General features: G+C 42.7%; 1 protein-coding gene across 2 annotated transcripts; it reads right to left on the bottom strand.

Moving 5' to 3' along the window:
• Window positions 1-335: 335 nt before the first annotated feature.
• On the bottom strand, window positions 336-12,085 carry ZC4H2 (zinc finger C4H2-type containing). Of its 2 annotated transcripts, XM_059483146.1 has the most exons (5): window positions 11,919-12,085; window positions 9,453-9,624; window positions 8,036-8,208; window positions 6,663-6,825; window positions 336-4,925 (listed from the first exon to the last, which is right to left on the bottom strand). In XM_059483146.1, exons 1-5 carry the CDS (start codon window positions 11,969-11,971, stop codon window positions 4,812-4,814), a joined length of 675 nt encoding a protein of 224 aa, XP_059339129.1. In that variant the 5' UTR covers window positions 11,972-12,085; the 3' UTR covers window positions 336-4,811. The 2 variants fall into 2 exon arrangements, with proteins under 2 accessions (XP_059339129.1, XP_059339130.1); XM_059483147.1 differs by lacking the exon at window positions 6,663-6,825.
• Window positions 12,086-13,735: the final 1,650 nt, after the last annotated feature.

Raw genomic sequence — 13,735 nt, 5'->3', positions numbered from 1 at the left:
AGAAAATGTACGAAGTGTAAAAAGCCCCGGCGCTTCCCAAGTCCCTGCGATGGTCTCGTTCACATTTCTGGGCTGCAGCGCCGCCTTTGACGCACAGGGGGCGCCCGCGAGGCGTCCGAGTGGCCGCGCAGGCGCATTCGGGGGCGCAGTGCCGTTCCTGGCCTGCAGTACCGCGCGCTGCCACCAGGCGGCGGCAGCGACCCGAGCGCTGAGCCCTGCAGCGGCACGAAACGCGCGGAGCTGCTCCCGCTGCCTTCACGGAAATCGGGTTTTTTTCTCCCGTTTTCAAGCCCTTTATTGTTTCATTTATATAATTTATATGTACAGAAGTTGCATTTGTATTTTCAAGCCCATATGTATCTTTATTTGTAGGACCAAAACAAAAAATGTGACCCAGAGACATAGGCTAAAACCTGTTCTGTTATCTCCCTTTCTATTTTCTAAAGCCCACTTGAAGGGATCTTTCTTACCCCATATTTATTTCCTTAAAGATTCTATAAAAGTATAACAGTATTGTGGCTAAGTGTATTCTTTAAAATCAGAGAGCTGAGTTTTACCACCAGGGCTTCTTAGCATAAGCAAATAACAGATGTGAAAGTACTCTGCAGGAAGAAAGCATGACATGAAACAAACATTTATTTAAAAGGACTGTACAGACAAATTAAACTCACACTGTTACTCCTATGAGGCACAGGAGTGAAATACTTAAAACACAGAAGCCAGTGAAAACACCAGATATTGCTAGAATACCTAAATACTAAAATGAAAATGCATGCTGGAGGAATTAGGAAACTGTAAAATAAAAGAATAAAGCACTTTTTAATGTATTTAAAGTGCTAGTGAAGTCCTAATTTCTTGAATAGTATGCTATTTAAAGTAACACATCAATGTCTACTCTTTCAAATTTAGATTATGTAAATTGAAGCCATTGTCAGGTTCAGTCAGGGTCCTGTTTATAAACCTAAGGTTGAATTCAGGAAGTGCAAATATTTAAATTTGCCTTACATTTTCTCTGTAGTTACTGTGTCCTTGGCACTGAAGTTTGGACAACTGATCCACCCCAGCTTGGGTGTGAAAATTTCTGTAGCAAAGCATTTAGATGCAGTACAGTGTTTGCATCCTTTTACTTATGAGCTTAGGGTTGATGGCAGGGTGAAAGTCTTGGGATTTTGTTTTTTTTTCTGTTTGGTTGCAGAACAACAGGACTATCCTTTGAGGCAAGTGATGAACAAAGACCCTGAAAACCATCTTCACCAAGAGAATCCAGTTCTTTTGTTGTTGCATGGATACCCCTTTTAAAAACAGAACGACAAAGACAGGGTTAAACCAGACTTCAGTAATATTAACGTCTCCTAAGCTTTGAGGAGGGTCTCATTGTGGCTACTCAGACAATTTGACCCAAATAAGAATAAATTTAAGTGAAGTGGAGACGTACCCACAAAGACTTCAGGTACAAACGAAGAAGCCATTGTTGCTCCATGAAGCAAAAATGCAGCAGACTTGTGTTAAGAGCTGTACTTCAGACAGCTTCCTCTTCTGTCTGAATAGCAAGAAATCAATATTTCATAATTATTCCTCCAGTCTCTTGAGAGAGTTGCCTGGGAGAAAAGAGCCTGGGGCTGTCACGAGAAAAGTTCTTCAGTTAAACTTCTGTGATTGTTCCGTGAGAGAAAAGAGAACTCGTTCCCTATGAGAGACACTGCTTCCCTCCCTGCCCCCACCCCCATGGTCCCCTAATGCATAACACATATTTTATCTCCTGAAATGGCTGGAATCATAGAATAGCTCAAGTATGAAGAGATCCATAAGGATCATCACGTCCAACTGCCTAGCATTAAACTGTATGGCTGAGAGTGAAATCCAGGTGATGCTCCAACCCTGACAGGCTCGGTGCCTCGGCCACTTCCCTGGGTCACTGGGCCAGTGACCAAGCACTCTCTCAGAGAAGAACCTTCTCCTGGTGTCCAATCTGAGCTTCCCTCAATGCAGCTTCATTCTATTTCCTCATGTCCTGTTGCTGGTCATCAGAGGGGGATCAGCACCTCCTCCTCCCCTGGAGGAAGCTGAAGGCTGTGATGAGGGCACCCCTCAGCCCTCTTTTCTCCAAACTGAACAAGCCAAGTGTCCTCAGCTGCTCCTCAGAGGTTTTGTCCTTGGGACCTTCTGCAGTCCTGGTCACACAGGTGACTCCAGAGTAACAGTCTGATGTCCTTCCTGCACTGGGGCATCCCAAACTGCCCCCAGTGCCCAAGGCCCCACCAGTGCAGAGCAGAGTGAGACAATCAGCTGGCAATGCTGTGCTGCATGTACCCCAGGTTGTGGTCGGCCCTTCTGGCAGCCAGGGCACCCTGCTGACTTATCTCCAGTTACACTCACCCTCAGCAATGATGCTATTCGTATGGCAGAATACCCTTTGTAAAGGATGTAAAAATTGTAAATACTAGTACAATTGATGCAAACACAGTGTGTCAGATTCACTTTAAAAAAAACAAAAACCAAACTCTAACCTTGTAAACACAAGAGAACATGAAACTAGTTTAAAAAAGTAAAAGTACAAAACTGTTGTACTAACTTAGTAATTGATGCATCCTTAAGTATACTTCAGTTCAGGGATCTCCCAAGAAAGAAAGAACCTGGCAAAGTAACAGGAAAGTGAGAACAACTATGACTAACCCTACCTATTTCAGAACTGTAAGTACAAATCAATCCTGCTATTCACACTACTTCATTGCAGACCATTCACCCACTCCATTGTCACTACTTCTTAAATTTATGTACAACTACCATCAAAGTATGCTGCTCTCCTGTATGCACTTTGGGGAAGCCCACATTCTGTCTTTTAACTCTGTGCAGTTTCCCTTCAACTCCATAGGAATTGCTCTGAACAGGGCACACAGCATGAGACCACCCTGACATTTGGAACAGTAAAATCCAGTATTTGTGCTACAAAACATACGTAACACACTATTGCCATTTGGAGCATGGAGACTTTCTTCCATTATTGCTATCTCAGAGACCAAATCCCTGTAGTTCAGCTGGCAGAATCTGCTTTTCACATAATTTCAGGGGTAGATAGTTCACATTGTGTCTGCTGTTGACAGATGTTGATTTGTAACATTAAAACATTAAAGATGTTGATTTGTAGCATTAAAAGATATTGACTATGTAACATTAAAATGGGGGAATATCTCCTGAACCTGGTTCAAGTTTTAGGACTATGTTCAGTAAATCACCCATGTACTTCGTGGCAGACTTAGGAAATTAATGGCCACGTATGTGATTTGGCCTGCAAAATTGCATCACGTGGATTTATTACAGTTGCCAGCATTTGGCAAAGTTCTTGGAGCAGAGACTTGGGGCTTCCCTGTTCTTCCTGTCTAACAAGCCAAATTCCCAATATAACCACTCTAACATAATATAGAGAGAAACCTGGGCTAAAGAGAGAAGTGTGATCAAGCAGATCCTGCGTCCCAGAGTTAGTGAAAAGAATATTTAACACTTGAAATCAATTTAGGCAACAGAGGTGGTCACAAAACTGGGATTAGAGATGAGTAAATTTCAGGCGCCAGTTCTGTAAGTGGATCATTGCCATCCTCCCCACTGCAAGAACTGTTGTTAAATTACATGAAAGAAAGGGAAGACATACAGGGAGTGATCAACTCCAGATACTTTAGTCAGGGTTCTTTTGGCACACAGGGAATAAGAAAACAAACTGGCCTGAAGTAAAGCTTATTTGAAAATGACCTATTAAAAACCAGAAAATTAGAAAGTTTTGATTGAGGGAGGACAGTGACACCAAAGCTTGTTGGTTCTGGTGAAATACATAATTTTTAGTTGACACTGCTCCTCATGCATGTTCCTGAACTTTCCTATGCTCCAGTGGAGGACATGTCTGCCAGATTTTGGCTGTAGAAACCAGGAACAGAGGACATGCAGAATGGGTGATGTGCAGTCTGTGCACACAGAGATCTGGGATACATCATGCATGTTTCCTAGAGAACCACAAAGCATTGGTCAGCCATAAAGACTAGGAGGACCACCAATACTTCAGCCTTGTTCACTTCAGCCTTGTTCTTAAGTCAATCAGTCTTTTCACTACTGAAAAGAATAACCTGTAAAGATGTTAAAGCATGACAAATTACATCATTTTTAGAAATTCATACACAGCCAGCACCTTTTCAAGTTTTAAGTCAAGTTTGAGGGAATGGTACAATCAGCTTCAGTAAATCAAAACCCATGTGTGTCCTTAGTGCACTGATTTTCTGTATAACAAGTCTCCTTTTCCCTGAACATTTTCTGTTTAAAAAGAGTTGCATTGGATACCCAAACCTACCCAGTCTTATGAGATTGGAGAACAAATTGTTCTTCAGTGAAACAAACAGACAGTCTGCTCTTTCAGCACTTCAAACAGTCCCCTGTTATCAGGAGAAAACAGAATAATCTTTTAGTAACATCTGTTTTTTAAAAAGGGAACATAAAAGCATTTGTGGTAATCACATTTGATCAAGAGAAATAGCCTGACATTTAGGATACTTGCACAAAGAATTCCAGTTTGTTTAGGAGTACAAAAGATGGAGCAATTGAAATATTAAACTGAAATATTAAACTGTAGCACCAGTAATATTTACTTTTCTAAAACCAAATCCTAAAGACTGGAAGGAACTTAGAGCAGGATCATTGTGCTTACATTGCATTTAAATAGAAAACAATGAGACAGTCATACTTGAGTCTGCAATTCAGCAAAGTCTGGGCAAATTTGCCATTCTACTGGAAGAGTACTGGGACAGGAGCTGGTCACAATCTTCTGGATTTCATTCATCCTGTTTCCTCTTGGGCTTTTTGGGGTTCCGAGAGCGGCTCTTGGCTTTGCACAGGGGACAAATGGGCGCGTTCCGGTGGATTTGCTGGTGACACGACAGACACGCCTGAAATGCAATTGCAGCCTCTGGTTACAAACACCAAAGTGGCCTTGGTACACAGGTTATTTGTTGGGGAAGATGAAACAGGAATGCCTTATAAATATGATTGCCTGGCAAAAGATTTTGAGAATATGGAAACTAAAAGCGAGATTGAAATGAAAGCAAGCTTTGAGATACCAAGCCTTAGTTACTGAACAACTGGAGAACAATGGTGTGGCCAGGTGAAGGTAATCTCCTTTTGATGGAACAACACCCTCTGCTTGCAGACGGGTCCGAGGGTCAGAGCAGACCCTGCCAGCTTGGCAGAAGGGGCCCAAAGAGGAGTTTTTAGGGTTTAAAATGTAACACAGTATAGTGATGTAATGATTCTTATAGGCTGTATGGAAATGCTATAGGATTTTTATCTTGTACTAGATTGGTTAGTGAGAATTAGAATATTCAACAGAGAAGAAGCTTTATTGTATTGTAACGGGAACCTCGCTCTCTTACTCTCTTATGCTTTTTACTCTCTTACCCTTTTACTCCCTTACCCTTTTACTCTCTCACCCTGTCATCCTCTCTGCCCCTCTCTTCTCTCAGGCCTGCCCTGAGCTGTGTTTGGCAGCTCCCAGCAGGGCCCTGCACCCAGGCCCTTTGCAATAAACCCCAAGTTCCTGACCTGGCTTCAGAGATCTCTCATCTCCATGCATCCTGACTGTCCTAGAGTTGTTGAGTTCCAGTACAGACTAAACCAAGGCTCCTTGCCTGCAAAGGCAGACTGCTGCTGTATTCTATACTACCTAGGTTATGTGGATTGTAATTTCAGGCTTACTGAAAAACAGAGCATCTCATTGAATTAAAACTGCATTTCTGCAGGCATGTGGCTCACACATGTACCAGTAACTTTAAATTCTATTTTGTGTTAAAGGTTACAGTGATGTTTTAAAGGTGTTTACCTGCCTAATAGCTCACTGAGTCAGAGAAGTTACAGTGATGGCCAACTGCAGTGTCACAGAATTGAAGGCAGGAGTAGGTGATTGGATGAATTCCACATATTTAACACAGGTACAGAACTCTGCCCTTTTGCTCCAGACTAAGCCCTGTAATTTATGTTTGACTGAACCCTATTACTTGCAGAATGGCTTTTCAATTGCCTAGCTACAGATAGTAAGTATATTACTTTGGAGTTTACCTACATCAGTTTGCCTTCTTAGTGACTCTGGAACCTGGGTGGGAGGAATACCCCAATGTAATTACTTAACTCTTCTCACTACATAAGGAGCTCAGTAAAACTGTCACTGAAGTGCCTGTGGTTATGTTACATTAATCCACGTTACTCAAGAAGATCCCTAGTGCAGAAGCAATAGCTTTTCCTGGTAATTTACACCATTGGTAATTTCCCACATAAAATATGTGCACTGTTTTTAATATGACTCCATATGGCATTAAATAAGAGCCACTACTTTTTCTTTTGCCAAGTTTTTTCTCTTCCTTACATGCCTTGCTCCCTTGTGAGACACAAGAGGAATGGGGATTGCCTACATCTCTGCTGAGGGTGACTCTTAAGTCCTAAAAGATTCTTATCCTTAACCCTTGATGACTGGTGCTACTACTTTAGTCTACTCCTTGCTCTTGTTTTGAACCACTGCAAGGAAAATCGCAATCAGAACACGTAATTTTTCCTTTTCACAAACATCAATCACCTTCTAAACATAATGCATTCCAATGACAAAAGAGAAAACCCAGCACATTCCATCTGCTGACCTTCATTGGAGGTGGCTGCTGTCTGAAAGTTGCTGTCTGTCTGGTGTCTTGCTTCCTGGCCACCTGCAGCTGTTGGGCAGCTGCTGCAGCTGCAGCCAGAGACTCTGGGATGGGAGGCTCCTGTGGTTCTGTCTGCCATTCTGCTTTCTGCTTTTCAAAGTAGCTAGACAAAAGAATGACAAACAAAAAAAAAAAAAACGTAACCACCTTCTGCAGTATTTCATTAGTCTGTAAAGGATATTTGGTGTTAAAATACAGTGGATCACATTTCCCTATCGTGTTCCTCCACTAGAGTCAAACTGCCAAATTGCCTACACATTGACTGGTTCATAAATAGAATATGTGGTGTTTCCTTCTGCATTTCTACACTTCAGCCAGATTCCAGACTGGATGTAAATCTAGTAAGATGAAAAACAGACAGACATGTATAGAAGAAAAATAGGCAACAGCTTCAGATGCACCTCTGTCAAACAGTTTTTCTATTTTTTCTGTTAAAATTAATAACTTTTGCACATAACAGATTAATAAACAGATCAATACATTATTTGTAGTGTCAAGGTGTTTGGAATGTAAAACAGCATTTCTATAGAAATACAAGGGAAATCTTGCAAACTGTATGTGTGTGTAAATATATATATAAAATATATATTAATTGTATATAATAATAGTACTATAGTAATTGTACTTATACTGTATAGTATTGTAAAAGTATATATATTAATTGTGCTGGGCAATAAGAGCAGTACATGCTTATTAAAACATCCCTTGCATTTAAAACTGGTCTATTAAGCAAAGGACACTGCTCTTTGAATAGTAGCTAATTCTGCCACTCTGCCCTGCCTAGGTTATATGTAAAAATGAGACTGTGATTTATTATCCAAATCCATTCCACATCTCAGGGAAACTTGTTGACAGTCACTGGTATTTGGCTAAAAGCCACTGCCATGTGCAGGCAGCAAAAAGTAAAACTCTGACTAGGAGCAGCACAACCCAACTGAAGAATACCTGGTTTGTATCCCTCTCATGTATTGCCTCCTACTATCACTCGCTAAAGAAGTAATTTTCAAGGAAAAATAAAAATATAGAAAAAGCAACATAGAGTATAAAACCTAGAAGGCTAACAACCACCCTTGAATGTTTGCATGTGATATGTAGAGTTTGCAGCCTGGAATAACCTAAATTTAACTTGAAACAAATTCAGACTGAATGTTATCAAACACATGTCCTCCACATCCCTTTTTCGTTAACTTCTGTTTTTCATGCTTACCTCTAGGGTTGTTTTTTTCCACCTACCAACAAAATTAAGATGAGAAAATAACCAGTAGAATTGAAAGAAAGCACAGGGCCAGATAATGTTTGCTTTGGAGACTTACTCGAGGGACAGTTTCTCTTCCTCCTCACACAGGTCTGGCAGCCTCTGCAGACCCAGGGTCATCCTCAAGGCATCCACGTGCTCCTTGAGGGGCTTGTACTCCTCGTGCAGCCGGCGCGTCGACTCCAGGAGCTTGTTCAGATCGTTCTCAGACTGCTTGATGGTGTTCTCCATCTGAAACAGCAGGTTGGGCATGCATTTAAAGAACTGCTCCTCTCTGACTGAGCAGCAGATTGGACCAGAAACAGGAGATTTTTCTCACTCAAGCTGGAGGAGATTTGAGACAATGAAATAGTAAAGCAAAGACTTAAGGTATTGGGAGGATGAAAAATGGGCAAAGGAGAAGCAACAGAAAGTGACATATGAGATGCATTTTCATTTTTAAAAAGTGCACTCAACCTATAGGACCCTCTGAACAACAAAAAAAGCAGAGAGACAGGCTACAAATAAAGCTGGCAAGTGAGGAGCTATGGAAGACTCTCAAGAGACATTAAAAAGAACTTAAAGTAGCATAAACTAATTTTCTGTGTTTCTAAGATACCTGAACACTGACTGGCAGAAGTTAACAAACAATCTAAGGAAAGGTTTCTGCTTCTCTTATGCAGCAAGTGGGAAAAGCAGCAAAGAAAAAGATAATCTGACTGCACAAAGAGAGGAGGATGGAACAGAGGCTGAGGTTGTGCAGCTGGGCAGGGGAACAGACATTTGAAGCCATAAATAAATGCGGTCTGCACAGCCAGTACATAGCTTGTACTTTTTCACTTGTTGGAGCCTTTTTCTTCCAGTGCAACACAGATACCTTCAGAGCTAAAACGTCCATGTAAATGCTCTAATATGACATTAAAAATGTATTTAAAAATATATTCCAAATTCAGCCCCTCTAATTGGCTAATCTTCCCTGTTTATAAATTGGTTTTTTCTCTTTTTTGTATTAATTCCCTTCAAGCTCGTGCTTTTTGATGTTTGGTGATTCCACTCTGGGATGAAGGTCAGCTCTTACTATGAATTTAACAAACACTCTGTATTTTCTCAAAATCTCCTAGTCCCACCTAGCTGCCAGAGTTTCTGTGTGCTAAATGAGAACAGACTAACAGGAAGAACTGTTTTCTATGGGACAGCTGGTGTGGTATCACTGTGGCTCTGGTAAAGTCACAGCCACAACAGGCTTAGTTATCTTATCTATCCTGTCAGTGCAACAGCTTATTATGCCAGCATTATAAAATATCCTGCCCTACAAAGAGACATAACAATTATCCTGAGGTATATTTGCTTTGCACTCTCTGTAGGATCCCAGGATGGTGTTGTAAAGTGCACATTATTGAACCGGTGATGCTTCACTCGTGCACAGTTCCACAAGCTGGGGGGTGATTCATGTGCAGCTGTGTCTGAGTCAGTGTCTGAGCTGGGCTGGCACTCACCACGTTAATGTCAGCGTGGATCAGCCTCAGCTCCTCCACGTGAGCCATCTTCTCCTGCAGCAGCAGGTCCATTTCTTGTTTGTATTCTTTCAGGTGCCTCTCCTCAGACTCCAGGGCTTCAAATTCTGCTTTCAGTCTTGCCTTTATTTTTTCCATCTGCAAAGTCTTATTCCTGAATCCCAGTGACAATTAAAACATAGAGAGACAACAGTAAGTCACTGACACATATTTGTGTGGGGTGTCAGTTTATATGGGATTAGATAGAGGAAAGAGGGCAATAGCAGCAATAGACAAGAACGAGACTAAATGAGTCTGAGAGAAGGTGAATACAAGGAGAATACTGAATTCTAATGCCAGCTCTTTTGCTGAGCTTTTCAGTGGTAAGAGAATCCTTGCATAGAAATATGAAATTAATAGAATGTTGTGAGGTTTTGACCAGAAGAACATGGCAGAAAGCATGGTCAGTCACTTGGACAATTAATTATGGCTACATATTCCAAGCCTCTGTCTGTAGAATACATGAAATGCAGATTAAAATAAAGTCTGCTAAATCTATCAAAGGTGAATCTGTAAATATAAGGAAATCTCATGTTTGTTTTGAAGGAAATTCTTCACAGAATGCAAGCTTCAAATGAATAAATTGGTTTATTTGATCAGATTTTGTTAAAGATGACTCAAAATAGACATCAATGTTGCAAGTAGGACTGGCTTTTCGACACTGATTTTTTTTTATTTAAAATACACTCAAGCAACTTGTTTGATACTTCACTGTACACTAAAGCTAAGCATCACCTTTGCTCTACCTTATACCACAAAATAATAGCAAAAATCCGTCAAGTGCAGTTAATACTTCACCTTTGAATGCGTGATTAGAAAACTGAATGCACTGTAAATTTCCAAATACAGGATACCACTCACTGAAAAATTACTATAAGTGTTACAGTAATTGGACCACACACTGTAGTAGGCCATACTTAGATCTGTTTTCTAAAACAGAGCCTGTGTACCTGTTGAGCACAAAATCATTGTTCTTACACTGTCGCATCTCAAATAGTTTGGGGATACTAGACAGGCAAATATCTTGGCTTGATCTTTGTTCACCTCTGTGGTATTGTGTGAAGAAGGCTGAGGCCCATACTCTGCTGCCAAATTCACTTGTTCCATGAATAAAGTGTTCCTTAGAGATGCTGTAACCAGCCACAAGTGCCTGTGACCACCTGGGAGCTGGGAATCCTCTCTGCCAGCCCTCTCTCCTCTCTCTGCCAGCCCCTCTCTGGCTGTCATGTCCCAAACACTTCTCATGGCTCTGGGTTTCACAGTCAGCATGCCTTCCACTCCGAGCTGCATTCAAAACCTCTGTTCTCTCTAAGGTGTTTTGGCTCCAACTAAACAGAGAGCTCAGGCCTAATGCTGAAAATCGGTGCCCCAAACCAAGGAGTGGAAACACCCTGCCGAAAGTTATGGAAAAGGTTCCTGATGCAGGAACGTGCGGTACCCTGCCTGGCTTTTAATGAGCCCCCTCTCCCACAGCATCCTGCAGCTCACCCTGCAAAGGACGCTATAACAAATTCCCGGTGCTCTGCACAGCATGAACCGCAGCCCTCGGGCCTTGTGGCAGGAGGGCATGGATGAAAAAGCCCCGGTGTGTCCCCATCCCCGGTGTGTCCCCATCCCCGGTGTGTCCCCATCCCCGAGCAGGCAGGGACACCTCGGCGGGGCTCCCTCGGTCGCTCCCCGCCTTTGCCCGAAGGGAAGGGTGGGCAGGGACACAGAGGGGATAGCACAGAAGCCGCTGAGGCTCAGCCGCTCCCCTCTCATCCCGCACGGATCCGCCGCTCCCCGGCGGGCCTTGCCCTACCGCCGCCCTCTGCGGTGTACGGATGGACGGACGGACGGACGGACAGATGGGTGGATGGATGGACAGATGGCTGTCCTGCACCCCGGTGCCGGCAGCGCTGCCCAGCCCTGTCCTGCCCGAGGGCACGTCCACCTTTGGATATTTGGGTGTCAGACGCTGCTGTCCTTGCCATACCCGATTCCTTCTCAGCCCGGGAGCGAGTGGGGCAAAATAACACATTCAGAGCCTCATGAATATGAAATACTAACTCAAAGGACTTAAAAACAAACAAACAAGCAGCGAAGCCCCCGCACAGCCCGACACCACTCCCCCGCCGCCGCTCGGACCTTCCCCCCGCGCACTCCGCCTTCTCCCCGTGCCATCACTCGGCGCTGCGCTCTGCAAATGCTCGACCATTGCCGCCCTGCACTACGCATTCCAGCCGCGATTCCCAGCAGCAGATGCTCCCTCCCTGCTTAGAAAAATGTGTTTTGAGCTCCCCTCGTGAAGCCAGCGGTAGTTTTCTTTCCCTCAGCAGCACAATAGCTACTTTCGGATGGATGCAACTCCTCGGCTCCCCCGAGGAAAAAGCTGCTTCGCGTCAGCGATGGGGCACAAAGCAAACATACCTGATCTCCTTGATGCTCTCGAGTTTGCACATTATTTCTTGCTCATCTGCCATGCTTTTTACTCCCGGCTTACACCTCCTGTGAAAGGCACAAAATGCCCGGGGGGAAAAAAAAACCGAAACCAAACCAAAACAAAAAAACCATACAATAGACACAATGTAGTCACCCCCTGCTCGCATATGGGCTCTGAGCCTGTGCGGCAGAACTCTAGTGGGAGCTGTGGGACTTCGAGTCCGGGCTCCTATTGCTGCCCAGGCAGAGAGGCTGGAAACGACTACAACACCCACAAGGCAGAGCAAAGCTCGCCTGCCCTTCTTCCTGCAAGTACATTTTAAATCAATTTGTCACGCCTCATTATGCCAGAGGTTGTTAGGAGTGGAAAAAGAGCAGGAGGCTTCCTTCAGAGATCTGTGCAGTGTTTAGTATTTCGTTAGAATATGCACTAAATGACTCTTGATGGGTTCGTGATTTTGATTAAAGGCTTTGACAAAAAGGGATGCTGTAGGCATTACTACTACAATGCTGTTTTCTCCTGGATGCTCTGAGCTTTCTACTGAATGTTCTAATTGCTCACCAAATCCAATCTTTGCAAGTTTCTGGGACTGATAATGAATAAGCTGCATTTGTGAATAGAAGAGGTTGTCACTACAGGACACGAAATAACATGACACGCAGGCACTGCTGTTCTCAAGGTAAAAAGGGGGAAGTTTATTTTCTGACTCCAACATTTATAGAATTCCAAAAGTGACAGTGGATTGGAGGGTGACAGTGCCACCTCTCCGATGACACTGGACAAACCAAGAGTCCACCATATTTCTTCTCCTCCATAAAAGAATGCAAAACAATAAGTTTACAGAAAGTGTGTGAGAAAGTTCATTACAAGAATTTAAACATCAGAAGGCTTAGAAAATCTTAAAAAATCATGGTGACATGTGAATAGATGTTTTATTTACTTTCTCCATTATTTAAGGACTTTTCCCTATATTGTTGCGTTCTTCAAATTTAAAAAAAAAGGTAGATGAAGGAAAACAGTGATAGCACCAGCATCCTCTTCATCACCCTACAGCTTTTGCAAAGAAATTAGAACATAAAAGGTCTTATCCTCATGTACTCTGAGTCAATTACAAACTCTTGCTGCCTTAAAAATTGAAGGTTGTAGGATTGAACACCAAGTGAGCTGTATGCTCAGAGGGGACAGACTTCTTCAATGCATGATTTAAATAGATGAACTAATTGTTTTGAGGGGGTAGAAGACAAGTTAGCTACAGTCAGCCAGTGAGTCTTGTTGCCAAGACAGTGAGGGAGGGAGAGCAGGCAGGGTGAGGACAAGAGGGAGAGAAGGAAAATGCCCTCAAACAGGAGTGATGAGAATCCCAGCCTATTTTTGCACTGCTTATCCTATTTTTTGATTCTTGTTTTTACAAGTTAATCTAAAAGGTTGAAGGCTGAAAATGAAAATGCAAGTTCAACTTGTTCCTTTACTCTGCTTTGAATGACACTAAGAAAACCACTTCACAAACTGTTGTAAATCAGTTGGAAGTTCTTGGGAAGTAAACCCACCCACAAGCCTTAGCAGTTATTTTTCCTCTCCATGTTTTAAAAAAGGAGAGAAAATATTACATCTTCACATTTCAAAGCACTGCAAAATAGTCAAAAAGTTTGACACTTGCAGTCCCAGCACATACAAATTAGTAGCATTCAACTTGTGCTTCATGCCTTTGGTCAAGTGTTTTAATGTCTGTGTTTCAATTTTTCTCCTAGACAAAGGGGGTCTGACAGTTCTTTATACGATCTGAAATCACCACACTGGTATGTAT

The sequence above is a fragment of the Ammospiza nelsoni genome, chromosome 15, assembly GCF_027579445.1.
Source record: "Ammospiza nelsoni isolate bAmmNel1 chromosome 15, bAmmNel1.pri, whole genome shotgun sequence".
NCBI classification, from domain to species: domain Eukaryota; kingdom Metazoa; phylum Chordata; class Aves; order Passeriformes; family Passerellidae; genus Ammospiza; species Ammospiza nelsoni.
The sequence above is the reverse complement of the archived record's forward strand: the minus strand, read 5'-3'. Positions and strand labels throughout refer to the sequence as shown.